This window comes from Orcinus orca, chromosome 2, assembly GCF_937001465.1.
Source record: "Orcinus orca chromosome 2, mOrcOrc1.1, whole genome shotgun sequence".
NCBI lineage: Eukaryota > Metazoa > Chordata > Mammalia > Artiodactyla > Delphinidae > Orcinus > Orcinus orca.
In genome coordinates, this window is record NC_064560.1 from 175829727 (window position 1) to 175851860 (window position 22134).

Sequence of the window (22134 nt, forward strand, 5' to 3'; positions counted from 1 at the left end):
TAAATTGGGGAGGTGGGGAGTCACTGAGGTCAACGTCAGAGAACTGAGATCAGCCTGAGAGCTTCACGGTGAAGCATCAGAAAAGCCAGGGGTTCCTCTCCTCCTCCTCTTCCCCTTTGCACCACCCTAACCCTTCCCATCCTTTCACCCCAGCCCTGCTCTCCCCACCCCACCCCTACTCCCTCAGGGTAGGCCTCAAGTAAGCCCCCAGCCCCATCATTTGTTAATGAGGGCCCTTTGGTGGGATTGTCGCATACTTAAGTGTTCTCTTGCCTTTTAGAATATTTCCGACAATGATCTTGGTTTGGAGGGGGCCAGAATCCTCTGTGAGTTCCTCCAGAATAACACCTCTTCGCTCTTTAGTCTTCAGCTTTCAGGTGAGCCTATGAAGGAGGGTGGGGAGGACACTGGGAATGTAATGGAGAGAAGGGTCAGAGCAGAGAGATCCAGGGTCTAACTGAGCCAGACAAGGTCCTGCTGATGTCAGAGACCAGAGCACAGTGTCTACACCCTGCTAGTTTCTTCCAACCATTCTCGTCCCCTCTCCACAACCACACTGGCTTCACGGCTGTCCTGGACAAGAGACTTCTGATTCACTTTGCAATATTCCCACCTCTGCTGGAAAGTCTCTACCCCAGATACCTGCACAGCTCCCGCTCCCCCTTCATTCCTGCCTCCGCTCACAGGTCATCTCCTTAAGGGGACTTCTCTGACCTATCAAAGCAGCACCTCCCCGTCACCATCACTCTCTAACCTGTTTCTCTTCCTGGTTTTCCTAACAGCACTTATTACTACCTGACCCCCTGTAGTATAACTAATTTTTAATTAGTTTATTATCAGTCTCGCTCACAGAAAAAAAAGTCACTTGAGAACTCTATTACCCACAGACCTGCCCTCACTCAGGTTTATGGTTTGCATTTATACTATCCTCAGCATGCTGGAATCCCTATGGCAGGAAATGAACATGCAAAGTGGTCCTACGTTGGTAATACCTTGGGGCACCCAACAGAAACAAACATAAACCTCTGACAGGCTCCAGGCTATTGGGGATTCCCACAGATAAAGCTCCGCTAAAGATGGGCTCACAGTCCAAAACTGCAAAACAAGGAAACACCATGAGAGCTGTCAGACCCACCAAGTAATAGCATGGGACCCTCGAGAACTTCAGGAAATAAAGTTATCCTATATAGACTGTAAATTGAGTGACCATAAAATTTATCCATCAAACTGCACAAGAGCACTATCAATTAACTGAAACTTCTAATAAATAGATATCTTGCACCCAACTCTAAATCAAGTTTGATATGATTAAGAACATAAAACATACAAGAACAAATCACTATTTTTTAATAGATCCCCCCCAAAATAAAACTTCTACAAATGAAAAATATATAATTATTGAAATTAAAGACTCAATGGATAAATTCAACAGCAAATTAGATACAGTGAATAAAATTAGTGACCTGGAAAATAGATAAAAGGATACTTTATCTATCTTTGCAGTATAGAAAGATAAAGATATAGAGAATATAAAAGATAAAAATATAAAGGAATGAATAGACTCAATATAGCTAATAGGCAGTCCAGAAGAAGCGAACAACAATATATGAGCAAATAATAGATGACATGTTTCCTGAACTGATGAATTAATTCTCAGATACAGGAATCCTAGTGAGTCCTAAGTACAGTAAAGGAAAAAGAAATCCACACCTGAGTATATCATAGTAAAAGCACCTAAGATAAAAAGATCTTAAAAGTATCCAGAGAGAAAATACAGAAACAGAGGTTATGTATTTTTTAATATGAATTTTACTACATATTATTCTCCAATTTTCCTTTTTTTCCCCTCTAAATATATCTTGGATTTCTTTCTATGGCAGAAACGATAGATTTATCTCATTGTTTTGAACTCCTGGGTAGTTTTTCATGGTATGATTATAGTATAATTTATCTAATATCCCCCTTTTTGAAGGGGAGTGCATTTAGGTCATTTCTAGTTTTTCAATCTTCCAGATAATTTTTAAAGTATTTTCTTATCCATGCATCTTTTGAGCACATGTTCTAGTATTTCTACAGACACCCCAGAGCAGAATTATTCAATATAAGGTATACCCGTTTTAGTGAAGTTAAAAATTAATTTCCAAATTTCCCTTAAGAAGACTATACCAGGTTATAATTCCACCAATGGAATGTCTGTTTCCCCTATATCTCCACCAGAAGGGTTATTACCAAGCTGTTTGTGAACCAGACAGTTAAGTGTGTTGAAGTCACAGTACTTGGGTTCAGATCCCAGCTTTGACACTAGGCAATTTATTTAACCCTTCTGTGACTCACTTTTCTCATTTATAAACTAGGGACAATTATATTACCTATCTCAGGCGGTGATTGTGAGGATTACGTTAATTAAAATCTGAATCACCTAGAACAGTACATAGGACGCAAGTATTCAATAACTGTTCACCACTATTATTATCTTTATTACAGTCCCACATTACTATTGAAATAGAACATCTTTTCAGATGCTTATTTTCATTTTAATTTCTTCTTCTAAGAAATGGCCAATTGTTATATGGGGTTGTTTGTATTCTTAAGTGTTAGGCACTCTTTATATAGTACAGATACTCGTACTTGAATGTTACATATGGCTTTCTTCATGGTGTTTTCTTACATGAAAGTTTGTATACTTACTGTTGTCAAGTTCATCAGTCTTTTCTTTTATGGATTTAATTTCTGTAGTCTTGCTTAAAAAACGGTTTCCTACTTCAGATTTAAAAATATTTTTCTTTACTTTCTTCAAATATTTTTGTAATTTTGGTTTTTTCCACGTAGACCTTCAATATATCTAGAACTTATTTTTGTTCATGGCATTAGGTAGGAGTCAAACATTCTATTTCCAAAACTCACAGCCAGGTGCCCCAGCATCATTAGTTGAATAATCTACCATTAACTAATTTGAATGTCATCATCTATTAAATTCCCATATAAATATAAGTTCCTTTCTAGAGTCTCTATCCCACCTCATTAATCTATTTCTATGCCAACACTGTACTGTTTTAGTATGCTTAGAATGTTAAAATTATAATATGCTATATAATATAATAATTAGTTGTAATTAAAATGATATATCAAGTATGTAATATTCAATATATTAGTTTTATAATTATATGATATGCTATAATATATTTTATGTTTGAGTGGACAAAGTCTGAGCTTTTTCAAAGTAATCTTGGCTATTCTTGTGTGGTTTCTCCTCCAGTTGAATTTTAGAATCATTTTGTCAAGTTCCATTAAAAAGAAAACTTACTGGGATTTTGGTTGGGGTTATATTTAATATTCTAGGTAAATTCAGGAAAGAATTGACATATTTAAAGTATTGGATAGCTTCATTTAAGAACATGCTTTCTTCAGGTCTTTTTTATGTTCTTCAATAAATTTTATAGTTTTACTTCATTATAAGTCATGCATATTTCATATTAGCCTCATGTTTATGTCTTTTATCATTTTATTCTTATGAGAATAGAATGTTTTTCTATCACGTTTTCTAATTATCAATACTTATTATTGGTATGTTTGAGAGCTATTAATTTTTGTACACTGAGCCTATCACCAGTCACTTGATTGAATTATCTTACTAGTTCTAACATTTTGTTAATTTTCTTGGATTATTTAGGTAGGTGACCATGTCTGCAAATGATGGAGGTTTTTGTCTCTTCTTTCCAATATTTATAGCTCCTAGAGAGGTTTCTGACTGTATTGGCTAAGACCTCTAATATAATATTAATACAGAAAGCTCTTTGCAAAACTACAAATTTCCCAGCCCTATCCCAGGCTGCTGAATCAGAATCTTTAGGGAGAGGGATCTAAGAATCTGTGTTTTATCAAGCTTTCCAAATGATTTCTTACAGCCAATGCACTGTTGGTAACCAATGGTATAAACACAACAATTTGAATATAGATTGCCTAATTTTATACATTGACTAGATTATTATCTCATTTTATTGCCCTGGTACCAGAAACAGCCAAAGAAGTACTTGTGTTTCAGTGGGTTCATTCATTTTTTCATTCATTCAGTAAGGATTTACTGAGCACCTGTTATGTGCCAAGCACTTTTTAGGTGCTAGAGGCATAGAGCTTATTAAGGTTTCAAAGGAGAAATTTGGGTGTAAGGGTTTGTGTCATTTATTCTCTGGAAATCACCAATGTTTTAGATTGCTTAGCAATCTAGGGCTAGGGTAAGATAAGGGAGGCACTCACCTCAGCCGCAAAACTTAAGGGGCAACAAAAAAACTCAGTAACCAAGTAAATAATATCATAATGCAACATTCTTGAAAGTGAAGATTAATGCGAAAACAAATCCATGATGAAAAAAATCAGCACTTTAAATAAAAAACAGGATCCAACAGGGACAGATCGGGGTGAGGCGAGTGAGGCCTGGCCATGCAAGTACAGGGTCAGATCCTGCTTTTATTTAAAATTTGGTTCATCATAGATGTTTTTGCATTGATTTGGATTTTAAAATATTAAGAGATTACCCATCGTGATTACTGAGATTTTCAAGTGCCTCATTCATCCCTCTAGTCCCAACCCTGCTGCTCAGACTTGGATTAGCGTTTTTATAATGTTACACATTTTAGGCGTTAGGCTAGGGGTGGATGCCGTCAATGCACAGGGTATGGTGTACCAACCCCTGGAACTCCCTGGACAGTCATGGCAGAGAGAGAAGGGGAGGACTGTTAAAGAGATGGTAACTGGTTGCCTTTTTTCCCCTGTGTTCGCCTATGCCCAAACATTTGCTTTAAGTACTTGCCACCTTTTCTACGTCTGATTGTTTCAAAGGCAAGAGGCTAGCAGGGCTAGGAGAGTAAGGGAGTAAGGGAGCCTTAGTCTGGAGAACATTGCTAATGCTCCCCTTCACTACAGGAAATAACTTCAAGGAAGAAGCCGCAGAGCTGTTTTGCCAAGCCCTATCGGTAAGAAGCAAGAGACGGGTGCAGCCAGCCATGTGAGAGATGCCCCGGGAGATGGGTGGCTCTGAGCACAGGGAGGTGAGGCTACTTGCCTGATTTAGGGAGCTGGAGAGTATTTAGACTCCGTCAATCCTATCAAAAACCTCAGCAAGTGGTAGGACTGTTTGGATGGTGCTAAATTCTCACAGCAGTCATCAACAGTTCAGCAGGAAATGAACAAGAAATTGTCCTCAGTCTAAGAACACTAGTCTACTTAATTTTTGGCATATGGGGGCCCACACTGTTCTAAGAGAGGTATTTGCAGTCACAAAGAAGACAAAAATTACCTCTCTCTGCACTGTTTCTTTCTCTAGACCAATTACAGAATTAAGTCGCTGGATCTCAGTCACAACCAGTTCTCTGATAAGGCAGGAGAGTACCTGGGGCAGATGCTGGGTGAGTCTTCCGTGGAGGGAGGAACCAGCAAAGGAGAGGGACGTGGGATATCCGCGGAGGGAGGAACCAGCAAAGGAGAGGGACATGGGGTATGATAGCTTGTCAGAGCTGCAGCTCCGGTTTCTTATTGTTATTGAACGTTCTGATTAGAAAAAGTGATGTAAACCACACCCGAAGTACACTTTGAATGGAGCAGACACCTGAATGTGGGAAGTAAACTTTAAAATGATTAGAAGAACGTAGAGAGAAGTAACTTGCTGACTTCACGGAGACTACGGATTATTAAACAGAAATGGGCAGAAACTGTAACAGAATAGTGGCAGAAACTGTAACAAAAACGATTCATATATTTGACAACGGTAAGTTTAAAACTTGCTTGTGATAAAAGACATTGTGGGACAATGATAGAAAACAAGCAATAGTTAAGGAGTAGAAATGTGCAGAATTTGTATCATATAGAAGATTACTCTTCTGAATATTGATAAAAGATCCTATAGCTCCATTAGGCAGTGATAAAGACTCCCAATGAAACAATGGTCAAAGCATATGGACAGTGACAAAAGAAAGCCAAGTGCCCATGTTTAGAAACACGAAAAATAAAACAACACAAAGATCTCCCTTGTCATCTAGCAGAGCTGTAAAAATTTCCCGTCAGAGAACATCAAGGGCTAATACAAGCAAGAAATAGGAACACTCACAAGTCTACTAGGTAAAGGCGCTTTGGAGAACAATCGGACAGTGTTTACTAACGTCAAAAATGTATATATTTTCTATGACACAGTTTCCCCTCTATACATGTCTCAGAGACGCTCTCACACATACACAGCGAGAGATGTCTGGGGAGGTTTCACTGCAAAAGTGTTATAAAAGAAAGAAACCTAAATGCTCATTCCTGGGGGGAATGAGTAGAAAAGGAAAGGACTCCTAGCAGTAGGGACGCTAATCTAGATGGAGTGGTGAGGGAAGCCCCACAGGGAGGGTGGCTCTTTGTTGAAACCTGAATATCAAAGAAGAAAGAGCCGTGCTAGGGTCTGGACACACAGGGCTCCAGGCAGAAAGAATGGAGCGCGTCCTGTTTGAGGAACTGGGGGGCCAGTGTGGCTGGAGCAGAGGGGACAGGGGAGGAGGATGGAAGGAGAAGAGGTTGTTGCCTGCAGCCCCTGACGTCGGGCCGCGGGAGCCATGGAACACAGGGAGCCTGGGATCCACGCGGCGCACGACGAGGACTCGTGGAGGATGTGAGCGTGGGGCGAAACGGTACGGCGTGCAGGGGCAGATGTGCTGTGTAAAGCCCGCAGCTGACGAGGACAGGAATGGAAGAGGGAGGCTGGTCAGGAGGCTGGTGTGGGGGGTCCAGGCTAAACAGGACAACAGCGTGAGCTCAGGGAGGAGGTAGTGCCTGAGCAGTGGATGAATTCAGAATATAGTGCCTGAGCAGTGGATGAATTCAGAATATACTTTGCAAGTAAAGCCGAAAGGACTTGCTGATGTGAAGAAGGAGGGAAGGGAGAGATAGCCTCACGACTCTTTTGTTTCAGTCACTGGTTAGAGGCAGGTGTCATTTACTTAAAGGGAAAACTCAGGGAGTAACAGTATGGGGGCGGGGGGCAGGAGTTAGGAGTCGAGTTTTCATTTTTGGCCGTGGAGGGCTTTTTTTTTTTTTTTTTTTTTTGCGGTACGCGGACCTCTCACTGTTGTGGCCTCTCCTGTTGCGGAGCACAGGCTCCGGACACGGAGGCTCAGCGGCCATGGCTCACAGGCCCAGCCGCTCCACGGCATGTGGGATCTTCCCGGACCAGGGCGCGAACCCACGTCCCCTGCATCGGCAGGAGGACTCTCAACCACTGCGTCACCAGGGAAGCCCTATATGCAGTTTTTAAAAGAATCTTTATTATTATTAAAGCTACCAAATATAAGATGATTACCATGTGACAGGCATCATACTAGGCTTTTTATATCAATCCTCACAAAAAAAAACCTTGTACAGGTTAACATCTCTATTTTATAAATAAGAAAACAGAAGTACGGGAAGGATAAGTAACCTGTTTAAGGTCACAAAGCTAGTAAGTGTTGAGAATAGAATTAAAATTTTAATTTTGTAGCCATTTAAGAGAGGCAGGCTTGCAAGGTTTAACTTAAGGGACTTCCCTGATGGTCCCGTGGTTAAGACTTTGCCTTCCAATGCAAGGGGGGCAGGTTCGATCCCTGGTCGGGGAGCTAGGATCCCGCATGCCTCGGGGCCAAAAAAGCAAAACACAAAACAGAAGCAATATTGTAACAAATTCAATAAAGACTTTAAAAATGGTCCACATCAAAAAAAATCTTTGAAAAAAAAAAAACGTTTAACTTCAGTGAGGGACTTGGCACAGAAGAGGAGAGAAAAATAAGAATAGGATGAGGGAGACAGGCAGGGAGAGAGAATGAAGGCAGGACAAAAGTTTGTTCTCAATATAATAGAAGGTAATGTGCACTTTCCTGAAAGTCTGTCCTGGTGGTTGACACGAGAAAGACATGATCAGTACAGAGTGTTCTGTCCATAAAAAATAAAACAGGGGCTTCCCTGGTGGCGCAGTGGTTAAGAATCCGCCTGCCAATGCAGGGGACACAGGTTCGAGCCCTGGTCCAGGAAGATCCCACATGCCGCGGAGTAACTAAGCCCGTGCGCCACAGCTACTGAGCCTGCGCTCTAGAGCCCACGAGCCACAACTACTGAAGCCCGTGTGCCTAGAGCCCGTGCTCTGCAACAAGAGAAGCCACCGCAATGAGAAGCCCGCGCACGGCAACGAAGAGTAGCCCCCGCTCGCTGCAACTAGAGAAAAGCCCGCTTTCAACAACGAAAACCCAATGCAGCCAAAGATTTTTTTAAAAAAATAATAAAATAAATAAATAAAACAGAATAACACATTTTTCCTGGGCCTGAAGGCGATTCCTCCCACTCAGTAATCCTTCAAGAGCACTTTAGTCTCTCCTTCCAATGGTGTCCTCGGCACATCCACCCTCCCCAGATAAAAATAACGATGATGAAGTGTTTAAATAGGATGCTTTCCCAGCCCTATGTAGCACGTGAGCAAAAGCATCTTTAAGTTAAAAAAATGTGCAATTTCTGTGCAAACCCAACTTCTAGACAGGCCTGATGCCTCCACACTTCCACCTGGTTGTATCCCTAAAGCTCTCCTGGATGGAAATTCTGAGGCCTCCACTGCTCCCATAGGTCTCCATGAAAAAGACATCGCGCAATACCGCACACCATGCCCACCATAGTGTTCCTATGTAAATACAAGGTTTGCCGTGCTCTCTCCATCTGTTTTAATGGTTGTTTAATTTTCCACCAGATGGATATTTATGTTATGCTTTACCCTTCCCCTGTGAGTCACAAACCTTACTTTTATAAGTGATGCCAGGGAAAACATCTACAAGCATGTCGCTTTTCTTAAATCCTGTACTGTCTCCTTAGGAAGAGTCTCAGGGGTGATATTGCTGTGAGATAGAGTAAACAGATTTTAACAGGAAAATGTCTGTGACCAGATAGTTTTTGCCAAATAGAGTATACCATTTGCTTGCCACCTGCAATGTATGAGTATTTTACTACGTTGTTGCCAGCCTTGGGAATCATCTTAGAATTTTGTGTTTAAATGAATAACTGATGAATTATTACCTACGTGTTTTGCTTTGCATGAGGATTGAGCGATCCTTATCCCCAATGTGATGGACCTCTGCCAACCCTGAGACTGGGTTCTCTGGGGTGTGGCGGACGCTGAGATGACTCCTTCCCTCCCACAGCCCTCAACGTGGGGCTCCAGTCGCTGGACCTGAGCTGGAACCACCTCTACATCCAGGGAGTGGTGGCCTTGTGCAGCGGTCTCCGGGTAAGCCCTCCGGGAGTGGTGTGTTGAGCCCTGGTGAGGACGGCCAAGCCCTTGAGTCAGCCACCTTGAACCCTTCCCCATGGGTAAATTCACCCTGCTGAAACCTAGTTGGCATCTTTGGGGGTACTTCAAGGCGACAGTTTAACTAGGGGGTAGGGAATGACCTCAGCCCAAAGGGAATGAGCCTCAAGAGTACTGGAGACTCTGAGCCCAGCTGGGAGGGATCTGGGAAGATCTGGCTGATCTCCCTCCTGGGGACCACTGAGCACCCTGTCTGGATGAGAGCAGGGGACAAAAATTGGGGCCCGTTGGCTGGATGAGTTGCATGCAGCCTTCATGCCGCTGCCGTTCTCCCTTCTCCCTGCAGGCTAACGTGTCCCTGAAGAAACTGGATCTCTCCATGAACAGTTTTGGGAACGAGGGGGCTGCAGCCTTAGGGGAGGTCCTCAGACTCAACAACTCCCTGGCCTACCTAGACCTCAGCAGCAACAACATCAACAATGAAGGGCTGTCCAAAATCAGCAAAGGATTGGAGATGAATGAAAGCCTCAAAGTTCTGAAGGTAGTCTTCAGCCGAACTGGGAACGGGACATCTTGTGCATGCATTTGTGTGTGTGTGTGTGTGTCCGTGCATTCACGTGTGTGTCCATGCTTCCATGTGTGTGCATCTGTGTATGTGTCCGTGTGTCCATGTGTGTGCATGCACGTGTGTGTATTGGCGTGGGGGCAGCAGGACGATGGGGCTGGATGTTGCTGGAGAGAAAATCTACCTTGTGCTTCATATGTGTGTACGTTCTTGGCTGTCTCTCTGCTGTAAACCCAGTGTCACCCTCTGCTCTCACCTGGCACAGGGTAGGGTCTTCCTTGCTCCCATCTGGGTCTCCTCCAGTTTCTTTGCTTTTCTTTGCTGAGAGGCCTGTGGGATCTTAGTTCCCAGACCAGGGATTGAACCCCAGCCCTGGCGGTGAAAGTGCCGAGTCCTAACCACTGGACCACCAGGGAACTCCCTCCTCCAGGTTTTCTCCACACTGCGGCCAGAGTGCGGATTCTGAGCGTAAATCTGACTCCCATCCCCACCCACACCTACTCTCCTCCCACTTAGGCCCCCCCCACCATGGCCTCTGTTGCTCAAAACCCGTTCTCTCACCCTGTGTGCTTCTCCAGCCTCAGTTTACCCCCACACTCTCCCCCGCACTCCAGCCATGGCCTCAGGGTCTTTTTTCATCTCCGTTCCTGCAGGGCCTGCAGTGCTCCCTCCACTGGCCTCAATTGCTGGTCTGCCTCAGAGCACAGCTGGAGCAGCAATTCCCCAGGGACCCTGCAGGAACACTCACATCCCGTTTGCCCCTTCACACAGAACTCACCGGAGTTTTTCCTTATACTCTCATTTGAGTGACTATTTGACTGTCTGTCACCACTAGTTCGAAAGTTTCCTGAAGACAAAGACGTGTTTGGCTTTGCCCATTACTATATCCCCCGTACCTAGCAGAGTCCTGGGCATAGAGCAGATGCCCATTGAATATTTATTAAGTGAAAGAATGAATACATATTTCATTTTAAATCAATTTGCTCATAGATGCTAATTTATAACATAGAAGTTCATGGGAAGTTGGGAACTGATGTAAGATGAGGACTTCTATTAATAGGTCCCCTTTCTGGGACTCCTACCACAAGCCAGGTTCCATATCAAGTGATTTGCCTCCTTCTTCATGGCCCAGCCCTACCAGGAGGGCTCCAGTAGCCCCACTTGTCAGATGAGAAGACTGAGGCTGTGTGACTTGTCAGGCCGTGCAGCTAGCAAGAGGCAGAGGGATGTCAGCTCTACCTGGCTTTCCACTGCAGCTCCAACTCCCGCAAGATGTGGAGATGACTCGGGGGGACCAAGGACATGGGAGTGCTGGTAGAAGAAGAATGGGAGTTAGGAATCAGTGAAGGCGAGCCACCATCCGAGAGGACAGCCACCTTAGAGCTGCTGAGGTGACGACAGGGAGTCAGATTCCAACCTGTGGAGGGAGCGTGCTGACTGCAGACCAGACCAGGTGGCCGTCTAGTGACTGGGGGAGCTCAGAGGACGGCCTGGCTGGAGGGGCACCAAGTGTGACTCAGAGAAGAGAGACTGACCCAGCCTGCAAAGGACTGAGCCTCAGTCGGTGGCCAATGAAGCCAAGGAAAGTTCAGAGAATCTGAATTTTAAGACTAAAATGCTGCCTCAGCAAAATGGCAAAGGATTTTCTCTGGTTAGTGGGATATAAGCAATGCTAACATTTTTTTCTACTGCTTTTTAAATTTTTTCTACGAAGACCAAATATTTTATTTTAATTTTTTAAATTGTTTTAAAAGTGAAAGAAAAAAAATCTTAAAATATACCTTTTAGTTTGGTCGTATGTGGAGGCCACATCAGTTTTGCCACAGGAATTACCTGTTGCTCTCCACAGCCAGCCCCAGCCCTCCTTTTCTTAATCTTGGAAAAATAAGGAATTCCCCCCGCACGTGAGTCAAACCAAAGATTCTAGATGCTAAGCCCTATGAGGGCAGGGCTCCAGGCTGTCTTTTCTCACTGGAGTACTGAAAGAGCCTGGGAACCCCCTGACATAGAGTTTTGGTCAGCCTCATCAGGAAACCATCAGCTGAAAGCCTTCAATAATAATAAGTGACATTCATTGGCTGCTTACTATGTACCGTGCACTCTTTTGAATGCTTTACCTGAAGTTATGTATTGACCCCTCTGTGCAGCCCTAGGCGATAGGTACACAGTAGTCAGGGAACTGACACAAGACCAGAAAACTAGTAAGCAGAGCCAATGGGCTCCGTGCTCCCTGCTGTTAGCCTCCATACCACGCTGCAGTGGCTCACAGTACCATTGAGATAAAGCCCTGAGTACTTAGCTAAGCCCCCAAGTCCTGTGCAATCTGACCCATCACAGCTCTGTAGCCTCACGCTCTCTGCTCCTGCTCATGAAACGTTTACTTTTCCCCACACACCTCTGCACCTTTGCACTTGCCTTCCCTTGTCTTCTTTTTTTTTTTCTTCTGCGGTACGCAGACCTCTCACTGTTGTGGCTTCTCCTGTTCTGGAGCACAGGCTCCAGATGCGCGGGCTCAGCGGCCATGGCTCATGGGCCCAGCCGCTCCGCGGCATGTGGGATCTTCCAGGACCAGGGCACGAACCCACGTCCCCTGCATCGGCAGGCGGACTCTCAACCACTGCGCCACCAGGGAAGCCCCCCTTGTCTTCTTTGTTGCACCTTATTCCCTCCTCTGGGACTGTCTGCCTTCTTCATCCCTAGCTAATCCCCATTAGTCCTGCAAGGCTTAGCTCAAATGTCCCCTCCACCATACTGGATGTCCCTTCCCTCGTTTTCTACGGTACCAGTGGGTACCTCTGTCATTGCCATCATCGCACTTCAGATGTCATTTGCTTGTTTGCCTGTGTCCCCCTCTAGAGTGTAAGCTACCTGAGGGCAGAGATCTTGTCATGTTTGCCTGTGCATCCCTCGGTGCTCAACCCAGTGACTGGCACGTGGATGATTGTTGGATGGATATTTGGATGGATGGATGGATGGATGGATGGATGGATGATGGATGGATGATGGATGGATGGATGGATGGATGGATGATGGATGGATGATGGATGGATGGATGGACGGATGGATGATGGATGGATGGATGGATGATGGATGGATGGATGGATGGATGGATGATGGATGGATGGATGGATGATGGATGGATGGATGATGGATGGATGGATGGATGGATGATGGATGGATGGATGGATGGATGATGGATGGATGATGGATGGATGGATGGATGAATGGATGATGGATGGATGGATGGATGGATGGGTGATGGATGGATGATGGATGGATGGATGGATGGATGGATGATGGATGGATGGATGGATGGATGGATGGATGATGGATGGATGGATGGATGGATGGATGGGTGATGGATGGATGGACGGATGGATGATGGATGGATGGATGGATGATGGATGGATGGATGGATGGATGATGGATGGATGGATGGATGATGGATGGATGGATGGATGGATGATGGATGGATGGATGGATGGGTGATGGATGGATGGATGGACGGATGGATGGATGGATGGGTGATGGATGGATGGATGGACAGATGGATGATGGATGGACGGATGGATGATGGATGGATGGATGGATGGATGGGTGATGGATGGATGGATGGATGGATGGGTGATGGATGGATGGATGGATGGATGGATGATGGATGGACGGATGGATGATGGATGGATGGATGGACGGATGGATGATGGATGGATGGATGGATGGATGGATGGGTGAGCAGTGAGATGGACAAATGAATGGATGACAAATAGACAGGGAGATGCGTGCTTACAGAGAAGTCTGGGAGGAAGACAGAGATTGAGATTTGATGGGAGGAAATGGAAACCATGCTCTGAGCCAGGCTCTCCTGTCCTCATCTCTGCCTCCTTCTGCCTCGCCCTTCCTCCCACAGCTTTACCTGAACCCTCTAAGTATGGATGGGGCTGTGTTACTTATCCTGTCCATAAAGAGGAACCCCAAATCCAAGATGGAGGACATTGACATTTCCGTAAGTGATCAAATTGTTTGCTTGTACTTGGGAGCAAGCCAGTTACCATGGCCACTGTGCCAGCTCTAGTCCTCAGGGCCCTCACAGAACTGCTCCATGAAAAGGCTACTCCTTTTAGAGTACGACTCTGCCCCTTCCAGAGGTCCTTTCCGTAGGAGTAGCCATTCGGTCAAAAACATCATGGTGTGAAATTATTTACCAGGTCCTGGGAACCCAGGACCTGCACCCCCAGTGGGCCTGAGGGCAGAGAGGAGGAACACCAGAAGCAAAGACAGGGGGACCCCCAGACTTTGCTTGGGAGAGTCCGCTGGTCTGGGAGATGGCACGATGGCAGTACCCTCCCCTGGACGGGTCCCCTCTCTCCCTGCTTCAGAATGTGCTGGTGTCAGAGCAGTTTGTGAAAATATTGGATGGGGTGTGTGCCATCCACCCCCAGCTGGACGTGATGTACAAAGCAGTGCAAGGCCTCTCTAACAAGAAAAACCTCTTCATGTGGACGAACCCTGTGAAACTGATCCAGGTGAGCCCTGCTTTCCTCCAAGAGCCCCCAGGGACCCCTGGAAAGCGCTGACCTTTGGCTCAGCTTCCTAGAGTTTCTCCTCCCCCAGAGAGTCTGCACAGTCCTCGCTGACAAGGAACATCTCGGCTGTGGAATATTCCTTTTGGCTCCCAGAGGAAGGACTGAGAACTGGCTGAAGTGGGAAGGCCTTGGAATAGGATGGTTTCTACCAGCCAGGCTCCTCCATTGCAACGAAAGACGAGTGACTGAAGTGCTCTGTACTTCAGTCTCGTCACCTGTAAAATGGGCATGATAATAGCACCCACCCCACAGGGCTGCTGTGAAGATTAAATTCTATACTACACATGACTTAGAGCAATGCTTGGCAGGCAAGAAGCACACAATTCATGCAGGCTCTTTCCAATAGCTGGTAAGGATGCCACGACGTCCTGACCCTGTGGTCGGGATGGCTATCTGGTGGCTTCAGCTAACAAGGAGCCCTCAAGTGTTTTATCCCTCATGGCCACCTTGCCCCTGGCTCAAGTCTTAGATTGTGTCTGGCAGTCACAGGAGGCAGATGAAACAGTGGAAATAAAAACTCAGAGAATGTTAGAGCTGGAAGAGATGTTATAGCTCCTCTGGTCGGACAGCCTCACAGAGCAGTGACTGCCCAGGCCTGGTGTTTCTACCACCAGCTCTCACCTGCTGCTGGGTGCAGGACCATTGCCACCTGAGGCAGCAGGAGCTGGGAAGGTGCCGTGTAAACACGGTTCTTCATGGTATTTGCCACTGGGGCTGCTTCCTGCCCCTGGTTGGTCTGCTCTATGCCTTAGTTTCCAGAACCAAAGAGGAGAGCTCTGGCATGAAAACTATCATTGTATGAAAAGTTCTAGAAGGCAAAGCGGTATGAAGTATCTTTATATCTTTTCAAGTAAGATGATGTCAGGTGGAACTGAGGGGAAACCTGTTTTGCAAGAAGAGTGGGAATGGGGTTATCCGATGCAAAGTGGGAACTTGCTCCTTGTTTTAAAACAGTGTAGAAGAGGGATCCCAGAGGAGAGCCTCAACGATACATACAGTGTAAACCACAGTCCTTCCCCTCGGGGGCCCAACAATCGGGTTGGGAAGATGGGACAGACACAGTCATTTCTAATAGAAAGTGTCATATGATAAATAATAAACAAGTGACAAAGGTAGCAAATACAATCCAAACTAGAGGTCACTGCAGGCAAACAGAAAAGGATGCTTCCTGGCAGAGGTGGGGCTGGGCAAGGGCCTTGACAAGCGGAAAAGATGCAGGTGAGCAACAGAGAGAGGGAGGGAAGAGAATGCCAACCAGCAAAGGAGCAGAGCGGGAGTGGCTCGCAGTGTGTCTGGGGCGTGGGAACTGGACCGTGTGGCTCTGGTCTCACAGGGAAGCCTGGGAGTCAAGGCTGCAAAGAGAGGCTGGAGCTGGATGCAGCAGTCCTCAGATTTTAGGCTCAGAGTGAGGGTTGAGTCCACAGGGAGCAGGGAGCCAGTGCGAGTTGTTGAGCAGAGGCTGTGATGTAAATCCAGCAGGACTGAGGGGTAATTTTTCTGGCAACGGGGAGGGAAATGAACTGAGGGGGTAACTATGAGACTGGGAACACCAATGAGGACACTATTGTAGTATTCCAGACCTAGAACGGTAACTTGGCTGAAAAGGACAGTGAGAGTGGAGGTACACATGTAGGAGATATCTTTATGGAGCATCTCCAGGACTTGGTGAGTGGTTGTGTGTGTGTGTGTGTGTGTGTGTTGGGAGAAGGGAGGTGTGTGGGGAGAGGAGAGAGCCAAAGATAACCCCCAATTTTTAAGCCCAGTGGACCAAAAGAACGATGGAAACATTGCCAGCAGTAGGGAAGTCCTGTGGGGAAAAGGGACCGCCCCCTGGCCCCGCCTCCCGCTCTGGCCTCATCCCTCCCATCCTCCCCCCCTCCTCTACATTTCAGCCCCACTGGATTTCTCCCCATTCCTTTTTTTTTTTTTAATTAATTTATTAATTTATTTATTTTTGGCTGCGTTGGGTCTTCGTTGCTGCGCACGGGCTTTCTCTAGTTGCGGCGAGCAGGGGCTAGTCTCCCTTGAGGTGCGCGGGCTTCTCATTGTGGTAGCTTCTCTTGTTGTGGAGCACTGGCTCTAGGCGCGCGGGCTTCAGTAGTTGCGGCTCGTGCGTTCTAGAGTGCAGGCTCAGTAGTTGTGGCTCATGGGCTCTAGAGCGCAGGCTCAGTAGTTGTGGCGCACCAGCTTAGTTGCTCCGCGGCATGTGGGATCTTCGCGGACCAGGGCTCAAACCCGTGTCTTCTGCATCGGCAGGCGGATTCTTAACCACTGCGCCACCAGGGAAGTCCCTCCCCATTCTTTTTTGCATCAGTTCTCTCTTAACATTAACTCTGAGTCCCTCTGCCTAAATACCCTTCCTCTGTGTCTCACTCACTCCTCCTCACTCTCTAGGTCTGCACCGGAGTGTCACGTCCTCGGGCAACCCTTCTCAGGTTTCCTGGTCAAGGGTATATGCCCTTGCCACACGCTCCTGCAGCCCTCTCCTTCACCCTTTCACCGCAAGACTCTGAACTCCTCCGGGGCAGGAGCTACGTTGGGTCTTATCAAAAGCACCTACCAAAGTAACAGGCCCTTATGCCCATCAAGGCTCTCAGTGGCTGACCACAGAATCCACTCCGCTAGGTTAAGCAAAGAGGGATCTTTTACGAGCGATAGACCCCAGAGACATTAGGAGGGCTGAAGAAAGACTCTATGTTTAGATTCCAGAAATGGCTCCCCAGACACCACAACTGGCTAGCCAGGACGACTGTTGCTTCTGCCCAGGTCAGGAAGCCGCCCAATCAGGAATCGCCCGCTGAATTGGGAAGCCACCCCCATGGCTGCCAGCAGCCTGCTCTCTCCAGATCGCATGGGTCACACACATGCGTCACCCAAGGGCTTGGCGAAACCCATCCCATTCTGACCCGTAGCTTCAAGGGGGCTTGGGGAATTCTGGTTTTTAGTTTTCCAGCCTCTGTGTTATAGAGAGGCGGGCTGTGAAGGAAGCGGAGCGGGTGTTGAGAGCCCGCCCCTGGTATCTGCCGCAGCGCTCAGTAACAGATTGCAGAATTCAGCTGACTGAGGTTTGCTTTAGACGTGTAGGATTGAGGTGTCGGTGGGGTTCAGCATGGACTTGCGAGCAGCTGCTGGGGATGCAGAACTGGAAGCGTAGGTGGGATTCATCCCGGGCTGGGCTGGTGTAGGCAACGCACACCAGAGAGGGAAGTGTGGGGAGAGGAGAGCAGGGACCAGGGACTGATCCCCAAGGAATTCCTCTGTGAGCAGGGTGTCTGCAGAAATATCTATCGAGAAAGCTGGGCCTTGCCTATGGCCTTTCGAGAGTCAGAAGGGAAAAGAAACAAAGAGATACTAAAAAAGGACCCAAAAGAATATTTTAATAGTATTGGAAAATTCACAATATATTAGTACAGTGCACTTTATAAAACAGTATGTTTAATAGATAGATAGATAGGTAGATAGATAGACAGGTAGATAGATAGACAGGTAGATAGATAAAGAGATAGATAGATAGATAGACAGGTAGATAGATAGACAGGTAGATGAAAAAATGTACATCAAGGTGCTACCTCTGGATGGTGGGACTGGATTTATGGGTTATTTTTAATTTTCTTCTTTCTATTAATCTATACGTTCCTTAAAATGTGAGTAGGGAATATCTTTGAATTGAAAACAGTGAAATATTATTTTTGAATACTCTAACACAGTATGTCTCCATATAAGTATTTGTATAAAACGATGAGAATTCTGTGAACACCGGGAGCCTGTCCTGCCTGTCCCACTACCTGGCTGCGGTTCGGTCTTTTGGTTTCTGAGTCAACAACAGCCCACCCACGTACATAGAGCACCATCTTTGCTAGTCTTAGCAGGACAACTTCAAAACTAAATAATACATGTAAACACGATCACCGCCCTATTCCCTCCGAACTGTTCCCACAGTTCGCTCAGCAGGGTCGACTCCAGTCCTTCCACCTGTGGAACGTGGAACGGCAGGAGAGCCTGCTCCGTGTAGGTGGGGCAGACACAGAAGCATCGTGGCGTGTGGGTCTGCCTGAGCTCAGACCTCGGTCTGGGTGGGCGGGGGTGGGAAGCTGGGGTTGGGGGGGGTGTTGGGGGGAGTTGGTGTAGATATTACAAGGCTCCTGGTGTCTCCTGCTTCTCTCAGAGCTACGCAGACCAGCACAAAATCTCAGTCCTGGACTTCTTCAGGAGCTTGAACCCTCGTGGAGGGACGACAATGCCTGTGGGCGAGTTCCGGAAAGCTATGATACAGGTGTGTGGATTCCTGTGGACACAGGCACTACGGGTGCACGCGCAGGGGTGTGTGTGAGAGAGAGAGACAGACGGGCCACAGCGTGAGCACCTCAAAGAGCTCCTTGGGATTGGCTGTGAGAAGCCAACGTATCCACTGCTTTATCTAGACCCAGAGGGACACCTAAGGCCTCCTTCCACTGCCTGCTGAAGTCATTCTCTGTACTGCACGTCTGGGTGCCACTGGTGACCCAAGGTGCTGCCTGAAGACACACATTCTTCATCTCCTAGGTCTTTCTCCCATTGCATGTGGCCACTGGGCACATTTTAAAAGGGAGTGGGAGAAGAGACCACATCCCCAAACCCCAGTATTTCGCCTTTGGCCCTATCATCTTGCCTGAAATCCCACACCTTCACACGTGGGGTATGATGGAGGTGCTGAGGGCCCCCTGAAATGCAAGCATGAAGAGGTCTGTCACCAGGGCAGCCCTAGGAAGGACAGGCCCTGCAAGAATAGGACTTCATGGGAGCCCAGGTGGGGGGATAAGACCCTCGGTGCCAGGCCCGTGGTAAAGAGGGCCGGCCAGACTCGGTAGCAGGGAGGTAAGGATGAACTTCCCATGCTGCAAAGTTGCTGCCTACTCCAGCTGGGTCCCCATCTCCTTCACCCCTATTGCTCCCCAGAGAAAAGAGGGGCTCTGGAGTCTGGGCAGTGGCCCACAGACATGGGCGGGGACGCTTATTCCTGCCCTGCGTGGTGTGGGTTCAGTTTCTTCTGAACTGAGGAAACTGTTGCCAGCCGTGGTCCCAAGGGCAGTGAGGCATTGTGGAGTGTGTGTGTGTGTGTGTGTGTGTGTGGGAGACGGGAGAGGTCTGGGGGGAACAGAGAGCTCCATTGACCTTGCATGTTCTATCTGCTTCCTCAGCAGAACAAGGTCCCCATAAACCGGTACCAAGTCAGGGAGCTGATAAAGAAGCTGGGTGAGAAGACAGATATGGTGGACTTCAGGTCAGCCCAGCCCTGCCGTCCGGCCCTGTCTGGGCTACCCTTCTGCCCTGGGCAGGCCCCCGGTTCCCTCTAAGGCACCCTGGCTCCTGGGGCCGCCCTGTAGCAGATAGGAGGTGACACAAACAGCAAATGGTTAGGCCCTGGTGTGGCGAGAGGGGCAGTTGGGGGCGTGTACAGGTATCACAGTGGCCCAAAGAGGAGGTATCACTGGGGGGAAGGGGGTGTCACACAGACAGACAAGAGGACAGAGGACGGCAAGTACCAAGCCCGAAGTGTGGGCCAGCACGGTGCACTGAGGAACTGCAGGTCTTTCAACGCTGCTGGAGTTTAGGCAACCAGGCAGGTTATGACTTAGGCTGAACTCCTTGAAGAGCTCAGAAAGGACCATGATAACGGTCATAACAGCAACCAACATCCATGAGCCCTTACCACGTGCCAGGTGCTCCGCCAGTCACCAGACGGGTGCCTGAATTCTCACAGCGCCCAACGGGCACTAGTACACGCCCATGCTGTGAATACTGATCGGAGCTTTAGAGAAGGAAAGCACAGAGCCAAGTGCTTGTGGCCAGAGAGGGGCAGCTGTGGCCTCAGCACCCCGGTCTGCATGGTGCCAGGACCCACTCCTCCTCGCCGAGGCTGCAGAACCCTGCTGGCCTGCAGGCTGGTCCATAAGGCCCTGCGGCTTGTTGTCTCATGGAATCCCTAAGGAGTCTGTCAGGGGAGGCCCCCATCTTGTCCTGCCCCACAGCCTTCTCCCAACACCTCCGTCCTTGCCCCCATCAGCATCTCTCATGCGTGGAGAAGCCACCGCACAGACTGACCCAGCTGCAACCCTGCTCTAGCTAGTAAGGGTGCGGCCGTGCGCAGAGCTCTCAGTCTCCAAGTCTTTAGAATGGGGTGATAACCACAGCGCCTGAGAGACTCTCATAAGAATCAAGTGGAGACAATGCACATAAGGGGCTGGCACGTGATGCTGTCATTCAGGAGTGACACCATCATCCGGCAAGCACCCCCGACACCCGCAGGGTGGCTCAGGCTTGCACACCGCCCCAGGCCCCCCTGCTCTGTGCCTGTGTCCTGGACCTCCCCGCCTGCCCTCCCTGAAGTACGGCCTCCTGTTCCTTGGGATGCTGGTGGGAAAGAGCACAGGGCAGAGGTCAGGAGACCGGGTCCAGGTCCAGCAACCCTCCAGCTTTGCAGATGAGGTCACGTGGCCATGGAGAGGCAGAACTGAGGTCTCAGGACCCAAGTGGCGAGCTCTTGTGGGCACCTCAAGTTCCCCTCAGGTCACACACTGCAGCTCTGTTGGTTCCCATTGAAGAGCAGGGTCGTCATTTTTACTGTTGCATGATTTTTTCATTGTCATTTTTTGATACAAATAATATCTACTGGTAAAAATTCTAAATCCACAGAAGTCTACTAGGGAGAAAGTGAAGGGCCTCTTTTACCTGCCCCCACAGCCCCTGCTGCCTCCAGAGGGCGCTAGTGAACAATCCCAGGTGCACGTTGCCATAGCTTTTCCCACGTGCTTGCAATCAGGTGTGTCTGCTACCAAAGCCCTGCCGACAGCGGCAGCGTAAACCCATGCCCATCCCTGTGCTGACGCCGAACCTCACCACGTTCAGCACTCTGCCGAGATGACAGATGGGTTTACACGTGGTCTCGCTTGGACTCGAGCCTGTCCCAACACTCTTGTCCATCAGCCACGGGGCTACGTTGGTGGTCAGCCTTATCTCCTTACCTTTCAACCCAGTTCCTTGAAAATGGCGAAGCCATAGCAACACGTCTGGTCTGGAAAGAAGCCTCAGTGACAGAGAACTCCTGGCACGTTGGCTCGTGGCTGGAACGAGGTGGAGAGCTGGCTGAAACCTCGGCAGAAAGACACCAAGGCTGTGAGCGAGGCAATAAAGTCTAGCTTGGGTCTCCGGGCTGCTGGTGGCATGCCCTCCCCCCAGGGAGCACCCTCCTCTTTTAGGGGGCATGTCCTTGGTGGCCTCGTTAAGAGCCAAAAGAACAAATTGGGAGAGCGTGGGGTTGCTAGGTGGTGGAAGAGAGCGGTGGGGAGAAGGTCAGTGCACAAAAGCATTCATCACAGTGCTTGTAAACTGTGTCAAGGGGAGATTGCTGAGATTCAGGAGGCAGTGGCAGAGGGAACAGATGCTCAGGAAATGAGGACAGGGGCCTTTAGAAGCAAATGCCAGGGGGTCACGTGGAGAGAGCTCAGGGAACTGGCATCTAGCCGTGGCCCAGCAGCAGCTGGCCACCTGAACTTGGAGGCTCATGGTTCCACCTGAAAAGTGGGACAGCTGAAAAAAGGGATCCCCATCTGTTCTAGGGATCTGCCATTCTGCATTTCTTTGTAAAATTCCTTGGAAAACTGGGGAGGCATGAGGAGCTTAGCAAAAGATGGGAAGGTTTAACCAAGAACAGCATATAC

General features: G+C 47.9%; 1 protein-coding gene across 1 annotated transcript in view; it reads left to right on the plus strand.

Annotated features, from left to right (window-relative positions):
• The window catches only part of LRRC74A (leucine rich repeat containing 74A), a 29515-nt gene extending 7959 nt beyond the window's left edge, over window positions 1-21556 (plus strand). Inside the window, exons 5-14 of the mRNA XM_049705862.1 lie at window positions 281-377; window positions 4921-4970; window positions 5321-5402; window positions 9183-9268; window positions 9636-9830; window positions 13762-13857; window positions 14231-14377; window positions 18603-18710; window positions 19615-19697; window positions 21451-21556. Coding sequence (XP_049561819.1) covers window positions 281-377; window positions 4921-4970; window positions 5321-5402; window positions 9183-9268; window positions 9636-9830; window positions 13762-13857; window positions 14231-14377; window positions 18603-18710; window positions 19615-19697; window positions 21451-21475 — 969 coding nt within the window. The 3' untranslated portion in view covers window positions 21476-21556. The remainder of the gene's footprint in view (window positions 1-280; window positions 378-4920; window positions 4971-5320; window positions 5403-9182; window positions 9269-9635; window positions 9831-13761; window positions 13858-14230; window positions 14378-18602; window positions 18711-19614; window positions 19698-21450) is intronic.
• The last annotated feature ends 578 nt before the right edge of the window (window positions 21557-22134 follow it).